A 20,319-nucleotide genomic window follows, 5' to 3' on the forward strand; every position below is an offset into this window, starting at 1 on the left:
CTCAATATTTATGAAAAAAAGACACAAATTCTGTAACTACTGCACATTTAAGAGAAAGGATCTGGAATAAAGCAAGGAAAACTAAGAAGAAATTTTGGAGAGTGAAAAGATTGTGAGTAAACTTTTCTTTATTTTTTAATCCTTTTTTCTGGTAATATAGTCATGATGTTGTTTGTGAAAATTCTTTTTAAACACACACACACACATGCCTGCGCGCACACATACACACACACACACACACAATGAAAGGGAATAAGCAAGTCAACCAATAACTAAACCTCTGAAAATGTTAAAAACAGTGAAAACGCTTATTGTTAACAGTTACCCAAAATGAGTAAAAGAGTGACCATGATCTTGATATAAAAGTGAATTTAATTCACTCTAGATTACATAAGAAGCAGAACTGTTCTTTACAAAGATGTATACCTTTAATTAGCTAAGATCAGACTGCTACTGGAAAGTAGTAACACTAGGTTTTTCCATGTTACCCCAAAGAAATAAGATAAAACTGACATTTGCCAAGCATTCATTTGCTTTTGAGTAACAGAAAAGCAAACGTCAGTCTGCTCTTCTCAGAACAGGTTACGCAATGTTCTTTGCGTACATTCTCAACTATGCACAGCTGATAAAATACTGATTGCAAAAGCTGTGACAGAAAACCAATTTTGTAGAAATATAATGGAATGGGAGAAAAGCAATGTAAAACATACTGGGTCAATTTAATGAATCACTGTTCAACAAACATTTATTAAGTCCTAGCAGGTGTATCAGACAATGTTTAGTCAAGAAAAAAAAAAAAACCCTGTGCTTTTGTAAAGTATGTTTTTTTAGAAACAGATTGATACATGAAAATAGAGTGGCGACAGGGGAATGAGAAAAAAATAAGATATTTGTGTTTAATATAAGGGATATAATTTGATATTTACATATTTTAAAAATTGTATATCTCTTCCTTTAAAACATTTTACCAAGATATGCTTCTTATGTGAAATGCTTATGACAACCTTATTCTCATTTCTACAAGGTTCTTTCATTGTTGAAGAAAAATCCACTCATACCTATCCTTGGATTCAGGTCTGCATCCACTGCCCTTTCCAGGGCTCTGGTATACTGTCTCATCAACAAACAACTATGCAGGGAGAATACACAAGGAATTTGAAGGTGATTCTGTTATTCTGGAGAGCAAGACTTTGTTTTCCCAAGAGCAGAGAAAGGATTTATACCATCATAACCACTGCCAGCCACTGCTACTGTGACCAAGGATTGGTATTTAATATGAAGCTTATACATGTGTAATAATGACAATGATCTTGACTTTGGGAAGAGGTCTATGTAACACTCATACTCGTGGCCTTAGCCTTAGAATATAAAAACTCTGATCAACATTCCTACAAAGTCGCAAGTGATTCTGGTGATACCAGAAACAGATGTGTAACTTTCTTCAATAAACAATTATTTTACTAAGTACTAAGACAATGCCCTCTTTATTGAGGACAAAAATATGCACACGTTCAGCTTAGATATGAAAACGTAATTATCCAAAGGAAGCCTGGAAGGGATCTGCAGTAAACTCTGCAGCAGAAAAATCTCTGAATGATTTTAATGAGCCTGATGATTCAGTTGGATGTTCCTTGGCCCCAACCTTAAGGATAATAGTTTCAAGACACCTAGCTCTTTAATGGAGCCACTATTAATTCTTGCTGAAAAATTTAATTTCTTCCTCAGTAACTTGTTCCTTCTCAAACATCTTCAATCCAGGTTGTAAACTTGACAGTACAGAATTTTAGGTCAAGTAAATACCTAGCACAGATGATATGATATCATAGAGCAGACTTCCTTTCAACTAACCACAGAAATCTTTCAAAATCTGAAAATTAAGAGTCAAAAGTTGGTCCTGGATTTTCACTTTGGTTCAGAAGTTGGATGTATCATTTAGTCGCATAGAAATGAATCTTTACCCTCTTCCCCTAAGTCAAGGCTGAAATTTCACACTCTGTCTCCGTATCACAGGCCCTGATGATAAATCTTACAGGAGAAAGGAGTTGTGGCAAGCCCGTGGGGCAGGCATTCCAATAAACCCTCAACAAATCAGCTCATCCGAATTATAACCAAATTTTCCTTCTTCATTCGAGTTGCTAGAATCATAATGAGACACCTGCACTTCCTGTTTTTGGAATAACAGGGAAAAAGGAATTAAGCCATATATAACTGGGGTCTCTGTCCCATTTTTTTTTTTTTTTTTTGTGTGTGTGTGTGTGTGTGTGTTCTCTAAACTGTACCTTTTGGTTTTGCAATCTGCAAACTCAACATCAATTACATTTCTATAACGTTAAAGTTCAAAAACACATTTTCAAATTATGCTGTAGGGTAAATAATTTAGTAAAAGGAGGGAAGAATATGGCCATGATACAATGGATTTATTGACTTTCTCATTCTTTTTATTTACTTTAAAGATATTAGTTTCTTCAAAAATACTCGTATATCAAAAATATAATGCAGGATAAAAGATAATCAGAAATGGCAACTGTTCACTTTGGTTAGAAAAAAACAAAAGAAAAACAATAAACCTTTGCATTCAAACCTAAAATATTTATTTTTCTGGAAAACAAAAACATGTTTTTGTATACATTTTATTTATATTTGGTCCAAACTTATCTTTTCTCCAAATCAAATTTCTGAACAATATCTCCAAAGTTTTCTCCAGATAGGTGAATGCAAATGTAGAAATAAGTAAAAATTAAACACACAATTGAGGCCATTACAAAGTTGCAATCATTGTAGCAATAGCAAATACACTATTTTCTCTATTTTTATATCAAATTGGTACTACCAGGAAGTTAACCTATTTCAAAATTTCTGATACAGAATCCAGATATAAACAAGCATCTTACCTAAGGACAACCAGCAACCCAACAGCTGATAGAGAATTCTGGAAAGTTTGTAAAGGCAGATGTGTGAATCCAGTTAGCTTAGTAAAGGCAAAAAGAAAGAAATAAAGTGTACCTACCTGCCTCATTCAAACAGATGCAGAACAATAAAAAAAAATTACGTGTCCAACTTTTGTTTTTAAGATTGAAAAAGGGAGGAAGTAAAAAAAAAAAAAATGTGAAGAAAAGAGGGCAGAGCCCTCAGCACCTGTGCAACTGGAGTATCAGCCCAGTCAGCACTCCACTTTCATGGTAGAATGCTTCGGCACCAGGCAGACGCCCGTTTCCATTAGGTCTTAGCAATCTTTGGCTAACATATCACTGCAAATGCCAGAGAGTACCATCTGTTCCCTCTCCCCAACCAGTTTACCCAAGGAAGCGTCCTCTGCTAGGAACAGTCACCCTATACATGCCATTTCAAAAATCAAGAGATACCCTTTCTAAAGTTATTTTTCACCCGTCACTACTCAAGTGCTATACTAATAAAATGGCTGGTGTTTGTTGGTCACTTACCATTTGCCAGGTATAATCTCAATCCTTTTCATTTATTCTTTCATGAATCTTCACAATATCCCTGTAAGATCAGGACTATTGTGAATCTCATAATACAAATGAAGAAACTGAGGCATAGAAAGGTTAGCCAATGTCACAGTTTGCATTTGGAACCAGGGATGAACCCTGCAGGTGTGACTCTGGAGGCTTTATTCACAGCCACTAGGCTGTACCGCCAGAGAGCCCAGTCACTACCACTGCCCACACCTTCTTTGAAGAGAATCTGCTCTCCCCACAGCATGGTCCTCCCTCCCCCTAGCCACAGGTAACTGGACCAGAGACAGACACCTGACTCACGGTGAAATCTCCGAAGGCTGGGTATGCTCACTTGATATTCTTGGAAATCTGAATAACATGACTGAATTGGTCAGATGATCCAGTGTGCAGGCTGAAGGCATGCAGGCTGGGGGCCAGCTGGACAGCATGTGGAAATCAAGAGGCTGGCAACAGAAGCCAGACCACAGCCATCCAGGACAGTAGAGATGGGAGAGGCTGCAGTGCCAGCAGCGAGACTCAGAGGGGTCAACTTTTATCTTTCCCCGAGACCCTGCTGTCCTTCCTGATGTTGGGTATGTGAGATTCCCTGGTGTCCTTTCAACACTTAAGCTGTCACTTAAGCTGTTTTGAGTGGTCTCTGTTCCTTGAAACTGGAAGCCACTGATGAAGGTCAAGTGGTATCGAGAAGGTCTGCTCTGCCTGACTCCATCTGATGTCACCCCTTCACAACTTCCCCTATCTCCTGCCATTTCCGCTGGCTTTCCTGATACCCTCTCTTCTTTCCAAGAGCGACTTCCTGATGCAATGATTTGAATTTGGTTAGGTATTCTTCTTATAAGGAACTCAAAGAGTTGAACATGCATTAAACCTGCCTTTACATCCACCCGCAGATACATAAATCTTCCACGTGAAAGAGGTAGGCAGAAGAAATAGTTTCTTCTTAGATGTACCTACAACCAACCTGGGCTCTTGTAACCCTATTTCTCAATGCCCACTGCTGGCCAAGGAGTATCCCGCACCTAGTCAAGGTCCCACATGTAGCAAACAAGGGCTCTAGAGTACTTACTAATGATGTTTAAACCACTTTTTTTTTCACCAATGAATTATAGTAGTAAACTAGTAGAGCAATTATTCAACCTAATGAAGGGAGGGTTAGTGAAGTAAGCACTGGAAACATTTTATCATACTGGAGAAGATTTTTAAGAGTTTCCTGAGTCAGAGAAGTCTCCCAATAGCCTCGCCTTAAGACTTTAATACTAGCGAGCTATTTTTTGTTACAAATGCAAATTTCTTAAAAGGACTCCTACTATTTTATTAGTTCCACAAATACTTCAGGGCTCACTGCTAGGCACTGAACCCCCATGAACAAGGCTGCCACATCTCCTCCCCTCATGGCACTTACAGTCTGGTGGGTGGCACAGACAAGAGCCTGAGCAATATCATAAAGCAATGCTTGTGTATAAGGGCTGGGGCAGGGAGTCGGGGGCACAGTAGGGCTCTTAACTCAGACTCTGATTGGGATTCAGGTGGTCAGAGAAGCTTTCCTGGAGAAAACTATGTCTAATCTGAGACGTAAAGGATGAGCTGGATGTAGCCATCTGAATGAATAGTGGGAAGGAGGCCAGGAGGGGACTGGTAGGAACTATGAGTGTTCTAAGCACAGGGAATGGCAAGTGCAAAGGGAGAGAGAATAGTTCCATACGCTGAGAGCTTAGGGGCTGGGGAACAGCTAGGGGTAAGTGGGGGAAGCACGGCTCCTAGAATATCATTAAAATTTCCATGTCAAGCTCTTTGAACTGTCAGAAAGCGCAGCAACATTTGGCAGGATGTTCTCACGGAACAAGGAATTCTAGATGAGTGAGCTTCCTAGATTACTGAAGTTTAAATCTCTCAATCTTTGCCTATTGATCAAATCTTGCCACAACCCAGTGATTCTGCTAAGTGCTACAAAACTTATGGTAGGTATCTGCTGTGGAAATAGGAGTCCAAACAGCTCATCTTTACCTGAAAATGATTCATTCTGTATTATTTCTCAAGAAACTGCCTAAAACGATGAACGTAACTATTTTAAAAACAAGCAAAAAACCCCACAAATATTCACTACTACCTTCATTTTAAACCACTGTCACACACCTTATCACCAACTCAAAGATACTAACAAAATTCAGGTAACCTGGAGGACCTCATGCTCCTGCTGACTAACAGTCATTGCTCAGGAAGTTTCTTTGTGTTTTTTTCTCCCCCATTTATTTCTGGATTAGTAGCTGAATTTCAGATTAAAGATGCTAGAAGGATGTTGTTCATGGACTAGGAGGAGCGTTAAAGTACCAGAAAGCTCTTTTTTGTCTGAGAGTAAAGAACTGAGAAATACTTTAGAAGGCTACTTTCCTCTAAGCGTTCTCTTTCCAAATACAGCCAAAGTACCCCTTTTAATTAACCCTCCTACACCCCTCCCAAAAAGCTACCTAATTTAATTAATGAAGCCACTTTCATTTCAATGCTAGGTAAAATTGCTTCCATCAAACTGTGGCAGAAAAGGAATTCAACAAGAATTCACATTCATTTTTAGTCCAAATTCAAGAAATTTAGATAGATAATATACCGAGTGTACGTATGGTTTATAGTTTTGCTGGAAAAATCATTTCTTGAAAAAATGGTCATTTTTGAAACCATATTTTCAATTTTGAAAAGCATGTTTTGATTTGTTACTTCTTAAAATACAGACACAATGTATCATCACAGATTTTTATCATTAGCATCTTGGCAGATGGTTGAAACACTGCTATTGGCTGAGAGAGATTTGGAAGTTCATGTTGGCTTCAAATAAATCTGAATAAAACATTTATATTGTGTGCTCAGAGAAAGCAATTAAAACTGTGCCAGTTCTTCATCACCATGAGTCAGAGCCTCTAAAATGTAAGTTTAGAATATGAGAACTAAGGATTTTAAAAATCAAAACAACTTAAAATGAGGTCCTGAAAACTGAGGTCTGACAATCTTGCCACATGTACAGTCTACTTATTAATATGCCATAACTACAAACAATTTCTCCAGCTTAGGTCTTCACCAGACTTTTTCTTAATTTAAATATTATATATTTCATAGACTGAATTCAACCTATCAATTACTTAATGCACTGTCAATTTCTCTAAAAGATCAAGCCTTAGAAATTTCAAAAAGAAAAACGGAAAAGTTCTAAATGCAATTTCTGACCAAAATTCCAGGGAGCAGTGGGTATAGGCAGAGGGAGCAAAAGAAGTACAAGTGGCCACCCCCCATATCATACCTTTGTGGGTAAGGGTCCAGGGTACTACTGGGACCCCCAGTGGGGGCACCCTGTTTAGATTTGGGCTGGGGGTGGTGTCTCCCTGGGGGGAGCCATAATTAATCTGATTTGTTACCCATTCTTCCATTCCAGAATTCATTTAGAAAAAAAAAAATAAAGCTGAATACTACTTAACTAGCCCTTAGAACAAAGGAATAAACAAGAAAACCAACTGAATTTTTCTAATAACTATGCAATATCCATAATCTTTAAAAGTCATTCTGAAATTTATATAATCAACCATTTCCTAAAATCAATTACTTTAAAGTTCAACTTTTCCTCTTCCTTACTTTATTTGAAAGAAAATTCCTTTATTGGAAATAGATAATGAATATTATATAAATACTTAATAACAGCTGCAATTATTTCCCTAATAAATAGCAACACATCATTGAAATAATAATATTTATCTACATATAACTTAATTATAAGTCCCTGGAAACATCTATGTTGATTTTTAATTTTGAACAGCACTAGCTTAAGCTCTTATACAATTTAAATTTCCAATCACCTCATAATCTTCTAAAAGCGCTACTTGGTAATCATTGATCAATAAGAGTTTTCTAAACAAATAAATAATGTGTGAGGCATGGGCTCTACAAGGAATATAATTCATAAAAACAAAAAGTATAGAGCGTTATACGACCTGCCATTTAATCAGAAATCTAAAATATATGTATATACATATATCTACTACTCAAAGAGTTGCTCAAACTTCTTTTTAAAACCACTCAATTTTAATCTTTTTGCTACCCCCCAAATAAAACTATAACTTGGCCTTCTCACATCTAAAATTTCTATAATGGCTCTGTATTACAACATGGCCAAGGTACACCTGTAATATTAAAATAAGAATCAAACAAGAAGATAAATAAACTCCCTTCATCCTTACACTTCTGCTGCTTCTTTGCAAAGAGCTGTTTCATCAGACCTTCAGAATATTCAGCACTAAGATGCAGAGAGAGACATATTCTATCTTGGGCTCTGATTCTAGCTGTCCAGGAAACCAGCACTGTTATTTCCCACGCCTGACTTTAAATGATGCCTGGGATAGGAAGCAACTATTTGAAACCATGCTGTACAGAGATGTGTAAATGAATCAACTTGGTCAAACAGAGTTGAGTGTCCTTAATATTAAAACATACGTGTAAATGTTTACAAATATCAGCATACTCCTAAGTAACCAAATTCTGAAATATACAGAATGAGCTGAATTTTAATGCTTTGAATCTATTTACTTACACTTATGTCTAATCCGCCTCCTGCCAACTTCTCCAACAACTAGAAAGAACATCACAGCCTAGGTTTTAAAACCAAACCTCCATCCTCTGTCTTCAGCCTACCTTCCTAGCCTTATATATTTTGTTATTCTCCACATGAATAGTACAGTCCAATTTGTCTACCTACCCCTAGAATGTCTTAATTCTTGTCCACATGTAGGTGACAAGATGTATTGACCTGTGTGTTTCTGGTCGCCCCCTAGTCCTCTTTGGTGGGTTCTGGTTCCTAGGCCTTCTGAGCTACTGCAGAGACAGCAGGGAGGTTCTGTCTTGCCTTCTCTGTCAACTCCTGAGCTTTTTGACTCAAAGAAAAAAAAAAAACATACACCACACACTTAATTTTTCTAAGTAAGCCAGGCTGATGTATATAATAAGGGGCCACGGACAGAAGAAAAGCCAGAAGCCTAGAGACTATCCACTTGGCAAAGAGAAGCAGGGTGGTGAGGAAAGGGGAATTTTGAGAAGTGCTGATGAGGGATATGAATTGGATCTCCTCCAAGAGATGCGAGGGGAGGTCGAAATTCCTTTTAAATATACTTTTGGCAGTAGGTCGGTGTTACTTTGAATATGACCCTGAAGAGACTGGGTCCCAAGATACTTGGGTAGGATTAACACTTGATAGTAGTTTGCACCATTCCTGTCCCCTCTCTCCTCCCCCAGTAAAGGTAGAACTGCTTTTTTGGTGTAAAAAGGAAAGTACACATTTACATACCATCACTTCCAAATAGGATTTGTTTGGCTTAACATAAGGGACTGGCAATTGCTCCTTAGAAACAAGTTGGATAGAACAAGGCGAGCAAGGGCAGCTGAGAGAACATCAGGGCAAGAAAAGAGATAGTTGTACCAAAGACATGAGGCAAATGACACTACAGCTACGAATGTGTCTAAATAATTCTGCAAAGCTTTTTTTAATTGAGATATAATTGACATATAGCATTGTATTACAAAGATTTTTAAATATAGTTTTTAGTAATCCCCCAGTGACATTTAATTTTAAAGCTCTTTAATGCTCTTAAGTTTTAATTAGAAAGTATGTATAAATGTATTTTAGAAATTTTAATATTGCACTTGAAACCCTAGAGGATACTTCTTGTAGGGGACCTTAGAGCGAATCGTCCTTCACTTCACCTTTACTGCAGAATCTGTTTCATCTCCAACACGTGGCCACCCTCCTTGGGCAAGGAGAGGCCTACTTCTTAAGACATCCTCTTCTTTACTTTTCTTTCATGGAGCCCTTCTACAACCCCAACCCGTTGGCCTAATTCTGCCCTAAGAATACAGAAAACGCTTCTCACTCAATGAACCTTAATGGCTACCATCCCAGGACTTCCTTCCTCTCAGAGAATTACATTAAGTCAAAATACAACAATCACACTTTGAAAAACACTAACTTAAAATGACACTCCCAACAAGGTAAAGCATTCCAGATATGGTCAAGCAAATACAGAATCTAATTTGCTTGTTATCTTCCTCCATTCTATATACTTATATTAATTCTTTATGTCTTATTTTCTTTTTTTTCTTTTTTTAATTAAATTTATTGGGGTGAATGGAATACTATTCGACGGTAAGAAAAGATGATATGTCTTATTTTCAATAGCCACCACAAACCACTTAAACACAATGTATACAGACAGCTCTGCTGGATCTGCCTTGCGATCTCCTTAACCCATCTTCCTCCTCCTCCTCACACCTTCTAGCTACACTGAGTTTCCTTTTAACTTGCTCAGAACTCTAAGTCTCTTACTGCCTCCAGGCTTTCTGCAGAGTTGTTTCTTCTTCATGGAAAGTTGCTCCTTTTCCTCTTCGCATAGATAACTCCCAATCATCCTTGACACCTTCCCCCAAGCTAAATTAGGTCACCCTATTGCTTGTTCTCACAGCACTCTGTATTTTTGCGGCACCTTGTCTTTATCATAATTATAGTCAACTACTTGGATGAACAAATTTTCCCCTTGTTATGGGTTGACCTGTGCTCCCCAAAAAGGTATGTGGAAGTCCTAAACCCTGGCACCTTATTTGAAAACAGGATCGTTGTCGGTTATCAAATTAAGATGAGGTCATTAGGGTGAGCTCTAATCCAATATGACTGGCGTTCTCGTAAGAGGAAAGGGGTGTGCGAAGACAGAGACACACAGGGAGAAGACATGTGATGTCAGAGGCAGAAACTGCAGTGATACAGCTGCAAAGCCAAGAAACACTACAGTTGACAGCCACCACCAGAAGCTAGGGGGATTCTCCGCTGCATGTTTCAGAGGGAGCGCAGCCTTGCTGCCACCTTGATTTGAGACCTCTAGTTTCCAGAGCTGTGACACAATCACATGTTTTGTTTTAAGCCACCCAGTTTGTGCTACTTTTTTATGGCAACCCTAGGAAATGAATACACTCCTTTAGACTAAAAGATTCTTGAAAGCAAAGTCTATATTTTATTCATTTGTTGCATTCCCAGTGTACTCCCAGTGACTGAAACACAGATAGGAGTGAAGTAAACATTTGTTCGGTGAATGAATGATTCATATTTGGTTTGTTGTCCAATAAAACCCTGAGGTCTTTTTCCAAAAGATATCTGTATAGACTGCTCTTCTTGATTCCATTTTGTTTCAGAGGATATTTTATAGTCTAAATTCAGAATTTTAAGTTTAATATTACTTGGTATTATGTGTACTACAAGTCCATCAATTGATATATTAAGCATCCTACTTTTATCTCACTGAAAATTCAATAAGCATGTCTTCTATCTTACTCCAAATAAGTGATAAAGGGCAGAGTAAAGGTAAAGGGCCAAGGGCAGAGTACCATGGCATACCACCAACACTGTCCTTCCAAAATAGTGTTGACCCATTAATCAACATCCTAGTATATCATGCAACCAACAAGAAATACACATTTCTCTCCAACTTATCCCAAGGTTATCATAATGCAGTATCTTAAATGCTTTCCTGAAATCCTAATTCATTATGTTTACACTTCCCAAATCCACCAATCTAATAACCATGTAAAAAGAGGATATGGAGTTTGCGAGGCATAGCTTATTCTTAGTAAATTAATGACTTTTGGGAATCAGTCACTTCTCTTCCAACTATATAGCTAAAACTGCTAGAATTTTGCTGATGAACAGTGTTCAGCTTCCTGATCAGAAGTTTCTAGAATCTACACTGGCCTCCATTTTGAGAATAAAGGTTAACTGCTTCTTTCCTTTCTTCTGCTCCCTTTCTTGTACTTCAGGGTACCTCCAAGACTGCAGATGGGTTTTCCACTTTCATATCTACAGGTTATTTTAATATCACGAGATATAAATTCATCCAGGCCTGAAACTGTAAACTAGTTTAAGGAAGCAAGGTTCTCGCTCACCAATCTGGGCTTCCGGTTCCCTTTCAGTTATGTGTTCTATCCTCTAGTCAGATAGCCACCCTTCTTGTAAAGACAAGATTTAGCAGCTCGGCCTTCCCTCAGTCACCTATTGGTACAACACCAGGTTCCCCCTCTCTTTTTCTCCTTCCTGACTAAATGTTTCATAAAGATTCAACTCAAACATTCCTTTGTTATTTTTAACAGATTCATACCATTCACTTTATCCCATCTTTTAAGTCTGAGCCCCTCAAATGAATTCCCGTGGCAAGCACAATGAATCTTTCTGGCATCTGCCCTTCCTGTTCCTCACACTGGCCATTTGATTAGGATTTTGATTGTACAGTTATTTCTCTTTACTTCTTTCCAAATAGTATTACCTTTTAGGGTTGCATACAGTCCATGTAGTTACATTAATATTTTCTCTGACTATTTAGAAATCTGCTTTCGAAAGATCTAGGGTACACAGACTGCATCTGCTATCTGTTCATTATGGAACATTCTAAGGTATAAGCAAATGATTTCCTTGTCATCAAGAAACAAATATTTTATGAATGCTACCAAAAAGTACAGCTTGTGCAAAATCTTTGAAACTCCTAAGCTCTCACTACTCAGCCTCTGTATTTCATTTATCTTATGTCCACAAAAACCAAGTTTGTTTAACAATCTCTCACAGGAAGGTTGCAACAACCCTCCGTGCGGGAAGGTCCTTGTTTGCAAGCAGTAAAACAGCATTTCATCCTCTAGGGCTGTCGCACCGTCGAGTTGCTTCATGAACTCTGAGCGTGAGCTCACACGCACCCAATCACTAACGAAGCACTCACAATTCTACCAGGAAAATTGGAAGGTGGACAGCTCATTGCTGAATTAAAACCCCAGCAAACACACCCTTCTGGATTATCTCCTGTGCTTCCCTCTGGACTTGCTGTTCCTATAGTTCAAACATCCGAACCGTTATTTGTGTAAGGTCTTTTTTCTAGAACATCTTTCTGTGAGTGTAAAGATAATTTATTGATGAATCAGAAGAAAATGCAATAAATACTAATTATACAACGCATTTTGGCCACTGTCTTGTTTCATATTGTAGAGGTTTTTTTTTTCTTTTTAAAAGACTTCTAAACAACTTTTTGTCCTTCAAATTGGAGAAATACTCATAACCAAAATTTCCCTTCTAATGGGGCAGTCCTAGAGCCTAGCACATTTAAGACACCCAGTGATGGATGTTATTCAACTTAAAAGTCAAGGCAAACTTCTCTCAGGGGCTGAAAGGATAGCAACACAAATGCAATGAAAATACAGGGAAAATATGGTGGAACAATGGTTCCCTGTTAGGTTACAACTTTATCTAGATGTAGGGACCCAGTCTAGTTCTGAGTCATCCTTCACTCTTGCCCCATCAGTCATTTTTGGTAATTTCTCCACATCCAAAAGTTAAAGTGCTATCAGTATACATAGCAAGTAAGCACCAGGAAACAAATCACATCTGCTAAGAACTTGTTCCAGATGACATATTGTGGCTCTGTTTTTCCCCAATACAAACAAACTAGAAAAAAAAATCAGGGCTAGATGTGAAAATCACAACTATGTACATAAATGCATACACACTTCAGCCAATTATTTTACTCATTCCTGGCGGAAAGAGCAGGCAAATTGCTTTTCATTTGCCCCTTTACAATGATAACAACAACAAAATAGCAAAATTCCCATCCTCCCAGTCATCAAAAAGAAATTTAAGTAGCCCTCAAAATTAAACACTTTAAAAATTCTAATGAGAATCAGGTGTAATTATAATATTAACATCCACACTCACCTGGTCCTATAGCTAGTAATAAAAGCAGACTCATAAAAGCAACCTAGTATGGGAAAGAGCTTGGGGTTTTAGAGGCAGGCAGAGTTTACCTCTCAGCACTCATTTTCTCACTTGTAAAATTATATTCTCATAAGGTTGTTATGAAGGTCAAATGGGAAAATATATGTGAAGTGCCCACTACAGAGTAGGCATTCAACATATGGCAGTTGCTGTTTATTCATTATAATATAAAGACGTGTTTGGCATTTATGTCTTGGAACACCAAAAATAATCCATTTATAAAAGCCACTTACTTTTCACTTGAAAAGATTTGTAGATATACAGAACTTAAGATTTAGAATGAAAGGACCGTCAGTCCTGTACTCTAAGTTTAAAGGAGAAAACTGAGGCCCAGGGACTTTTTCCAGGTGCACAGACAGCTAATGAGATCAGCTCAGAATCCAGGTTTCACCATTCCACTCAGTGCTCAGTAGATGACACCATGTGGCTTACCATGCTGAATTCTATCTCCAACTAATCATGACCATATGTGGTAGCGTGCTCTGAAAGGAGATTTATTTACAAATTAGGTGACCAATGCTGTACTTCTCAGTGGTTCTCTAACTTATTCCTCAAAAGCATTTCAGGGGAAGCCCACCCTGTGAGACGAAAGGGGCAGGCTCCCCTTCCATCCTTGCCCCCATCCCACCCCTCTCTTTCAAGAGATTTTGTATGAACAAGTCTTTTCCTCTTAATCCAAATTTTAGAAGTAGAGGCATTTAAAGGAGAGAAAAAGAAATCCCTTGTATTTGAGAAACAAAAAGTTCTGTTTCTTGACATAAAATTCCCTTATGCCCAAACATCAGCATACTAACATTCAAGTCTCTTGAAGTCTCTACAATATAGTCCTTTAAATGTCAGAAGACCTGAGAAATCAGAGGCTTAATCTTGCAATTACATGTAATTGTTAAATCTTACAGGTACAAGGATATCTTTCCCATATCAGAATTACTTATTGAAAACTCTAAAAATATACTTACACTACTAAATCTTAGCAAGTACATGAGGATTTCCATTTCCAGAAGTATAGTGGGCTGCATACTCTGAAGAGTTTTCTTACAAAAATACAACTAATCCTGGATAAATGATAACATAATATAATAGAGCTCACCAGAATATAATGGAAACTTCACAAGGCAAACAGACACACAGATAGACACATACTGAAAGAGACAGACAGACAGACATAGACAGAATCAACGTGAATGAGTGAGATAAAAGCAGAACAGTGGATGCTAAATTAATGTGAAGGGAATAAACGCCTATGTAAGTACAAAGCCGCAACTCTCCTCAAGATAAAGAGTCATTTGACCTTCATAACAAGACTACATGCTAGGGCAGGACAAAAGGGGATAAGTAGTCTAGTCTAGGTCAGTAGCACGTTATGCATCTAATAAAATAGTCTCTTAGCTTATCTGTATATACAAATGCAAATCCTCCCCAGAGGAAAGCCCACCCTATGAGGCCTTCAGGATTCCCACTGATTAAAGTCAATACAATATGAGCTCACAATCAAAAATTCCTAAACACATACAAAATAAACTACTATGTTTAAGAATCCATGGAAACAATCAACAGATTTAAACTCTGTAACAAGTCAGATACTAGAAATAACAGACAAGCATATGGAATAACTATGTAGAAAAAGTTTAAAGAAAAAAGATTAAATTTTTTTTTATGTAATTCAGTTTATTGAAGCTTTTTTTTTAATTTATTGGGGTGACAATTGTTAGTAAAATTACATAGATTTCAAGTGTACAATTCTGTATTACATCATCCATCATCTATAAATCCCATTGTGTGTTCACCACCCAGAGTCAGTTCTCCTTCCATCACCATACATTTGATACCCCTTACCCTCATCTCCCACCCCTCACTCCCATTACCCTCTGGTAACCACTAAACTATTGTCTGTGTCTATGAGTTTTTGTTTCTCATTTGTTTGTCTTGTTCTCTTGTTGTTTTTGCTTTGTGTACCACATATCAGTGAAATCATATGGTTCTCTGCTTTTTCTGTTTCACTTATTTCGCCTAGCATCATACTCTCAAGATCCATCCATGTTGTCACAAATGTTCCTATATCATCTTTTCTTACCACCGAATAGTATTCCATTGTGTATATATACCACAACTTCTTATCCATTCATCTATTGAAGGACATTTTGGTTGTTACCATGTCTTGCCTACAATAAACAAAGCTGCAATGAACATTGGAACACACGTGTCTTTATGGATGTTTTCAGATTTTTTGGGTACATACCCAGGAGAGGGATTGCTGGGTAATATGGTAATTCTATTCGTAATTTTTTGAGGAACCTCCACACTGCCTTCCATAAAGGCTACACCAGTCTGCATTCCCACCAACAGTGTGTGAGGGTTCCTTTTTTCTACAAAGCCTCTCCAACACTTGTTACTATTTTTGTCTTGTTGATGATAGCCATTCTGACTGGGGTGAGGTGATATCTCATTGTGGTTTTTATTTGCATTCCTCTGATGATTAGTGATGTTGAGCATTTTTTCATATGTCTATTTGCCTCTTTGGAAAAATGTCTTTTCAGGTCCTCTGCCCATTTTTCAATTGGGTTGTTTGTTTTTTTGTTGTTCAGTTTCATGAGTTCCTTGTATATTTTGGATATTAGCCCCTTATCGGAGGCACTGTTTGCAAAAATCTTCTCCCATTCAGTTGGTTGCCTCTTTATTTTGTCAATGGTTTCTTTTGCTGTGCAGAAGCTTTTAAGTTTCATACAGTCCCATTCGTTTATTTTAGCTTTTACTTCCATTGCCTTTGGAGTCAAATTCATAAAATGCTCTTTGAACCCAAGGTCCATAAGTTTAGTACCTATGTTTTCTTCTATGAAGTTTATTGTATCAGGTCTTATGCTTAAGTCTTTGATCCATTTTGAATTAATTTTGGTACATGGTGATAGATAACAGTCCAGTTTCATTCTTTTGCACCTGGCTATCCAATTCTCCCAACACCATTTATTGAAGAGGCTGACTTTCCTCCATTGTATATTTTTAGCTTCTTTGTCAAAAATTATCTGTCCATAATTATGTGGTTTTATTTCTGGGTTCTCAGTTCTATTACATTGATCTATGTGTCTGTTTTTCTGCCAATACCATGCTGTTTTGATTATTGTAGCCCTGTAGTACAAGCTAAAGTCAGGGAGTGTGATACCTCCAGTATTGTTCTTTTTTTTTTAAGATTGCTTTGGCTATTCGGGGTCTTTTGTGGTTCCAAACAAATCTGATGATTTTTTGTTCTATTTCTTTAAAAAATGCCATTGGGATTTTGGTGGGGATTGCATTAAATCTGTATATTGCTTTGGGTAATATGGCCATTTTAACTATGTTGATTCTTCCAATCCATGAGCACGGAATGTCTTCCATTTCTTTGTGTCTTCTTCAATTTCTTTCAAAAATGTCTTATAGTTTTCAGCATATAGGTCCTTCACATCCTTGGTTAAGTTTATTCCTAGGTATTTTATTCTTTTTGCTGCAATTGCAAAAGGAATTGTTTTTTGTATTTCTTTTTCTGAGATTTCATTGTTAGTATATAAGAATGCAATGGACTTTTGTACGTTGATTTTGTAGCCAGCAACTTTACTATATTCGTTGATTGTTTCTAATAGCTTTTTGGTGGAGTCTTTGGGGTTTTCTATATATAGCATCATGTCATCTGCAAAGAGTGATAATTTAACTTCTTCATTCCCAATTTGGATGCGTTTTATTTCTTTCTCTTGCCTGATTGCTCTGGCAAGGACTTCCAACACTGTGTTGAAAAGCAGAGGTGACAGGGGAGAGTCCTGTCATGTTCCTGAACGTAGAACAAACTGCTTCAGTTTTTCACCATTAATCATGAGATTAGCTGAGGGCTTGTCTTATATGGCCTTTATTATGTTAAGGTATTTTCCTTCTATACCTATTTTATTAAGTGTTTTCATCATAAATGGATGTTGTATCTTGTCAAATGCTTTTTTTGCATCAATTGATATAATCATATGACTTTGTCCTTTATTTTGTTGATGTGACGTATCACATTGATGGATTTGCAGATGTTGAACCATCCTTGTGCCCCGGGTATGAACCCCACTTGGTCGTGATGAATAATCTTTTAAATGCATTGTTGTATTCGATTTGCTAGAATTTTGTTTAGGATTTTTGCATCTGTATTCATCAGAGATATTGGTCCGCAGTTTTCTTTTTTTGTGTTGTCCTTACCAGGTTTGGTATCAGGGTAACGCTGGCCTCATAAAATGAGTGAGGGAGTACTGTCTCTTCTTCAATTTTTTGGAAGAGTTTGAGCAAATTGGTATTAGATCCTCTTTGAAGGTTTGTTGGAATTCACTAGAGAAGCCATCTTGTCCTGGACTTTTGCTTTTGGGAAGGTTTTGGATGACTGATACAATTTCGTTACTGGTGATTGGTCTGTTTAAATTTTCCAGTTCTTCATGGTTCAGCCTTAGAAGGCTATGTGTTTCTAAGAACTTGTCCATTTCTTCTAGGTTATTGAATTTGGTGGCATATAGTCCTTCATAGTATTCTTGGATGATCCTTTGTATTTCTGTGGTGTCCGTGATAACTTCCCCTTTTTCATTTCTAATTTTGTTAATTAGCATCTTCTCTCTTTTTATCTTAGTGAGTCTAGCCAAGGGTTTGCCAATTTTGTTAATCTTTTCAAAGAACCAGCTCTTTGTCACATTAATTTTTCCTATTGTCTTTTTGTTCTCTATTTCATTTAGTTCTGCTCTGATTTCTGGTCTGCCTCTTCTGACCATGGGTTTTATTCGTTCTTCTTTTTCTAGTTCTTTAAGGTGTAACATGAAATTATTTATTTGGGATTTTTCTTGTTTCTTGACATAGGCCTGTAATGATATAAATTTCCCTCTTAAAACTGCTTTTGCTGCATTCCAAAAATTTTGGTGGGATGTATTTTCATTGTCATTTGTTTCTATGTATCTTTTGATATAGCCTTTAATTTCTTCTTTGACCCAGTTGTTCTTTAAAAGTATGTTGTTTAATCTCCATGTTATTTGTGTTTTTTTCCTGCTTTCTTTTTGCCTTTGATATCCAATTTCAAAGCCTTCTGATCAGAGAATATGCTTGGTATGATTTCAATCTTCTTAAATTTGCTGAGGCTGATTTTATGTCCCAATATATGGTCTATCCTTGAGAATGTTCCTTGTACACTAGAAAAGAATGTATAGTCTGATGTTTTAGGATGAAGTGCTCTATAAATGTCAATTATGTCCATTTAATCTAATGTGTCATTTAGGGCTGCTATTTCTTTATTTATTTTCTTTTGGATGATCTATCCATAGCTGTCAATGATGTATTTAAGTCCCCTAGTATAATTGTGTTTTGGTCAATTTCTCCTTTTAGTTCTGTTAGTAGTTGCTTGGTATATTTCGGTGCTCCCTGATAGGGGGCATAAATATTGATGACTGTTATGTCTTCTTGTTGTATAGTCCCCTTTACCATTATGAAATGTCCATCTTTGTCTCTTGTTATCTTTTTCACCCTGAAGTCTGTTTCATCTGATATCATTATGGCTTCACCTGATTTTCTCTGGGTACCATTTGCTTGGAGTGCCAATTTCCACCCTTTCACTTTGAGTCTATGCTTGTCCTTGTAGCTGAGATGTGTCTCTTGGAGACAGCATATGGTTGGGTTTAGTTTTTTGATCCAATCTGCTACTCTGTGCCTTTTTATTGGTGAGTTCAGTCCATTTACATTTAGGGTGATTATTGATATGTGAGGATTTCTTGTTATTCTATCTTTAGTTTTCTGGTAAGGCTGTGTCTCCATTGTTTCTTTGCCTTTTTGTTGTCTATTATTTCTGTGTGGTGGTATTCTATGATGTTTCCCTCTGTTTCTTCTTTTATTACAGTATATATTACAGTTTCTGGATTTTTTTTGAGTGGTTACCCTTAAGTTCATGTAAAAGAAAGTTTGATATTTAGAGTATTCCATTTTCTTCAGCACACTTACTTTCTCCATTCCCATATTCCAGTTCAGGCCTTTACTCTCCCCCTTTTTATGTTATGGTTGCCACAAATTGTCCCTGTTGATGGTGGTTGAATAGCCTCCTTTAGTATTTCTTGTAGTGCAGGTCGTGTATTAGAAAATTCCCTCAGCTTCTGTATGTCTGGAAAGGTCTTTATTCCTCCTTCATATCTAAACGACATCTTTGCTGGATATATTATTCTTGGCTCATAATTTCTCTTTTTTAATAGTTTGAATATTTGGTTCCACTCTCTCCTGGCTTGTAGAGTTTCTGCTGAAAAATATGATGATAATCTAACGAGTTTTCCTTTGTAGGTTACCATCTTCTTTTCCCTGGCTGCCTTGAGGATTCCTTGTCGTTGATTTTAGACAGCTTCAATACAATGCACCTTGAAGAAGGCCTATTGGGATTGAGGTAATTAGGTGTTCTATTTGCTTCTTGGATTCGAGGATCCAGTTCTGTCCACAAGATTGGGAAGTTCTCATCAATAATTTGTTTGAATATATTCTCTGTTCCCTTCTCTCTTTCTTCTCCTTCTGGTATGCCCATTATTCTTATATTGCTCTTTCTGATGGAGTCAGAAAGTTCTTGTAGAGTTCTTTCATTTCTTTTAAGTCTCAAGTCTCTTTCTTCTTCCATCTGTGTAATTTCCAGGTTTCTATCTTCGATGTCACTGATTCTTTCCTCCATCTGGTCAACTCTACTACCTAATTAAGAATGGTTATGTCTTTCTTAATTTCTTCTATTGAGTTCTTAATCTCCAGAAATTCCATTTGGTTCTTTTTAAAATTTTCAATCTCTTTTGTAAAATGCTCATTGTGGGGACAGAGCCCCAGAAAGCAGTTTCCAGGCTCTCGGCCTCACATAGAAAGGTGCTGTCTCGGGTAGTAAATGGCCATCAACTGTAATCAGATGGCCATCAGCTGTGGCTAGTTGGCCGTCAGCTGTAACCCGTAAGCCACTGGCCACTAATATAACTGCTGTGGCTACGCTAGCAGAAAGAATGGGGGCTAGCAAGAAGATGGTGGCTGGCA

At 37.3% G+C, this 20,319-nt stretch overlaps 1 protein-coding gene across 6 annotated transcripts in view; it reads right to left on the reverse strand.

Annotated features, from left to right (window-relative positions):
• The window catches only part of SLC7A2 (solute carrier family 7 member 2), a 67,951-nt gene that overhangs the window by 22,200 nt on the left and 25,432 nt on the right, over positions 1 to 20,319 (reverse strand). The window contains exons 1-2 of one of the 6 annotated variants that reach the window (XM_081045685.1): positions 3,777 to 3,826; positions 3,441 to 3,501 (exon numbers count right to left, since the gene is read on the reverse strand). The exons of 3 other annotated variants lie outside the window; for them this stretch is intronic. In XM_081045685.1, coding sequence (XP_080901811.1) covers positions 3,441 to 3,443 — 3 coding nt within the window. In that variant the 5' untranslated portion in view covers positions 3,444 to 3,501; positions 3,777 to 3,826. Of the gene's footprint in view, positions 1 to 3,007; positions 3,354 to 3,440; positions 3,502 to 3,776; positions 3,827 to 20,319 lie in introns of those variants that run through there. 2 more of the 6 variants (XM_081045686.1, XM_081045684.1) reach the window with 2 other exon arrangements.

The sequence above is a fragment of the Rhinolophus hipposideros genome, assembly GCF_964194185.1.
Source record: "Rhinolophus hipposideros genome assembly, chromosome: 4".
NCBI lineage: Eukaryota > Metazoa > Chordata > Mammalia > Chiroptera > Rhinolophidae > Rhinolophus > Rhinolophus hipposideros.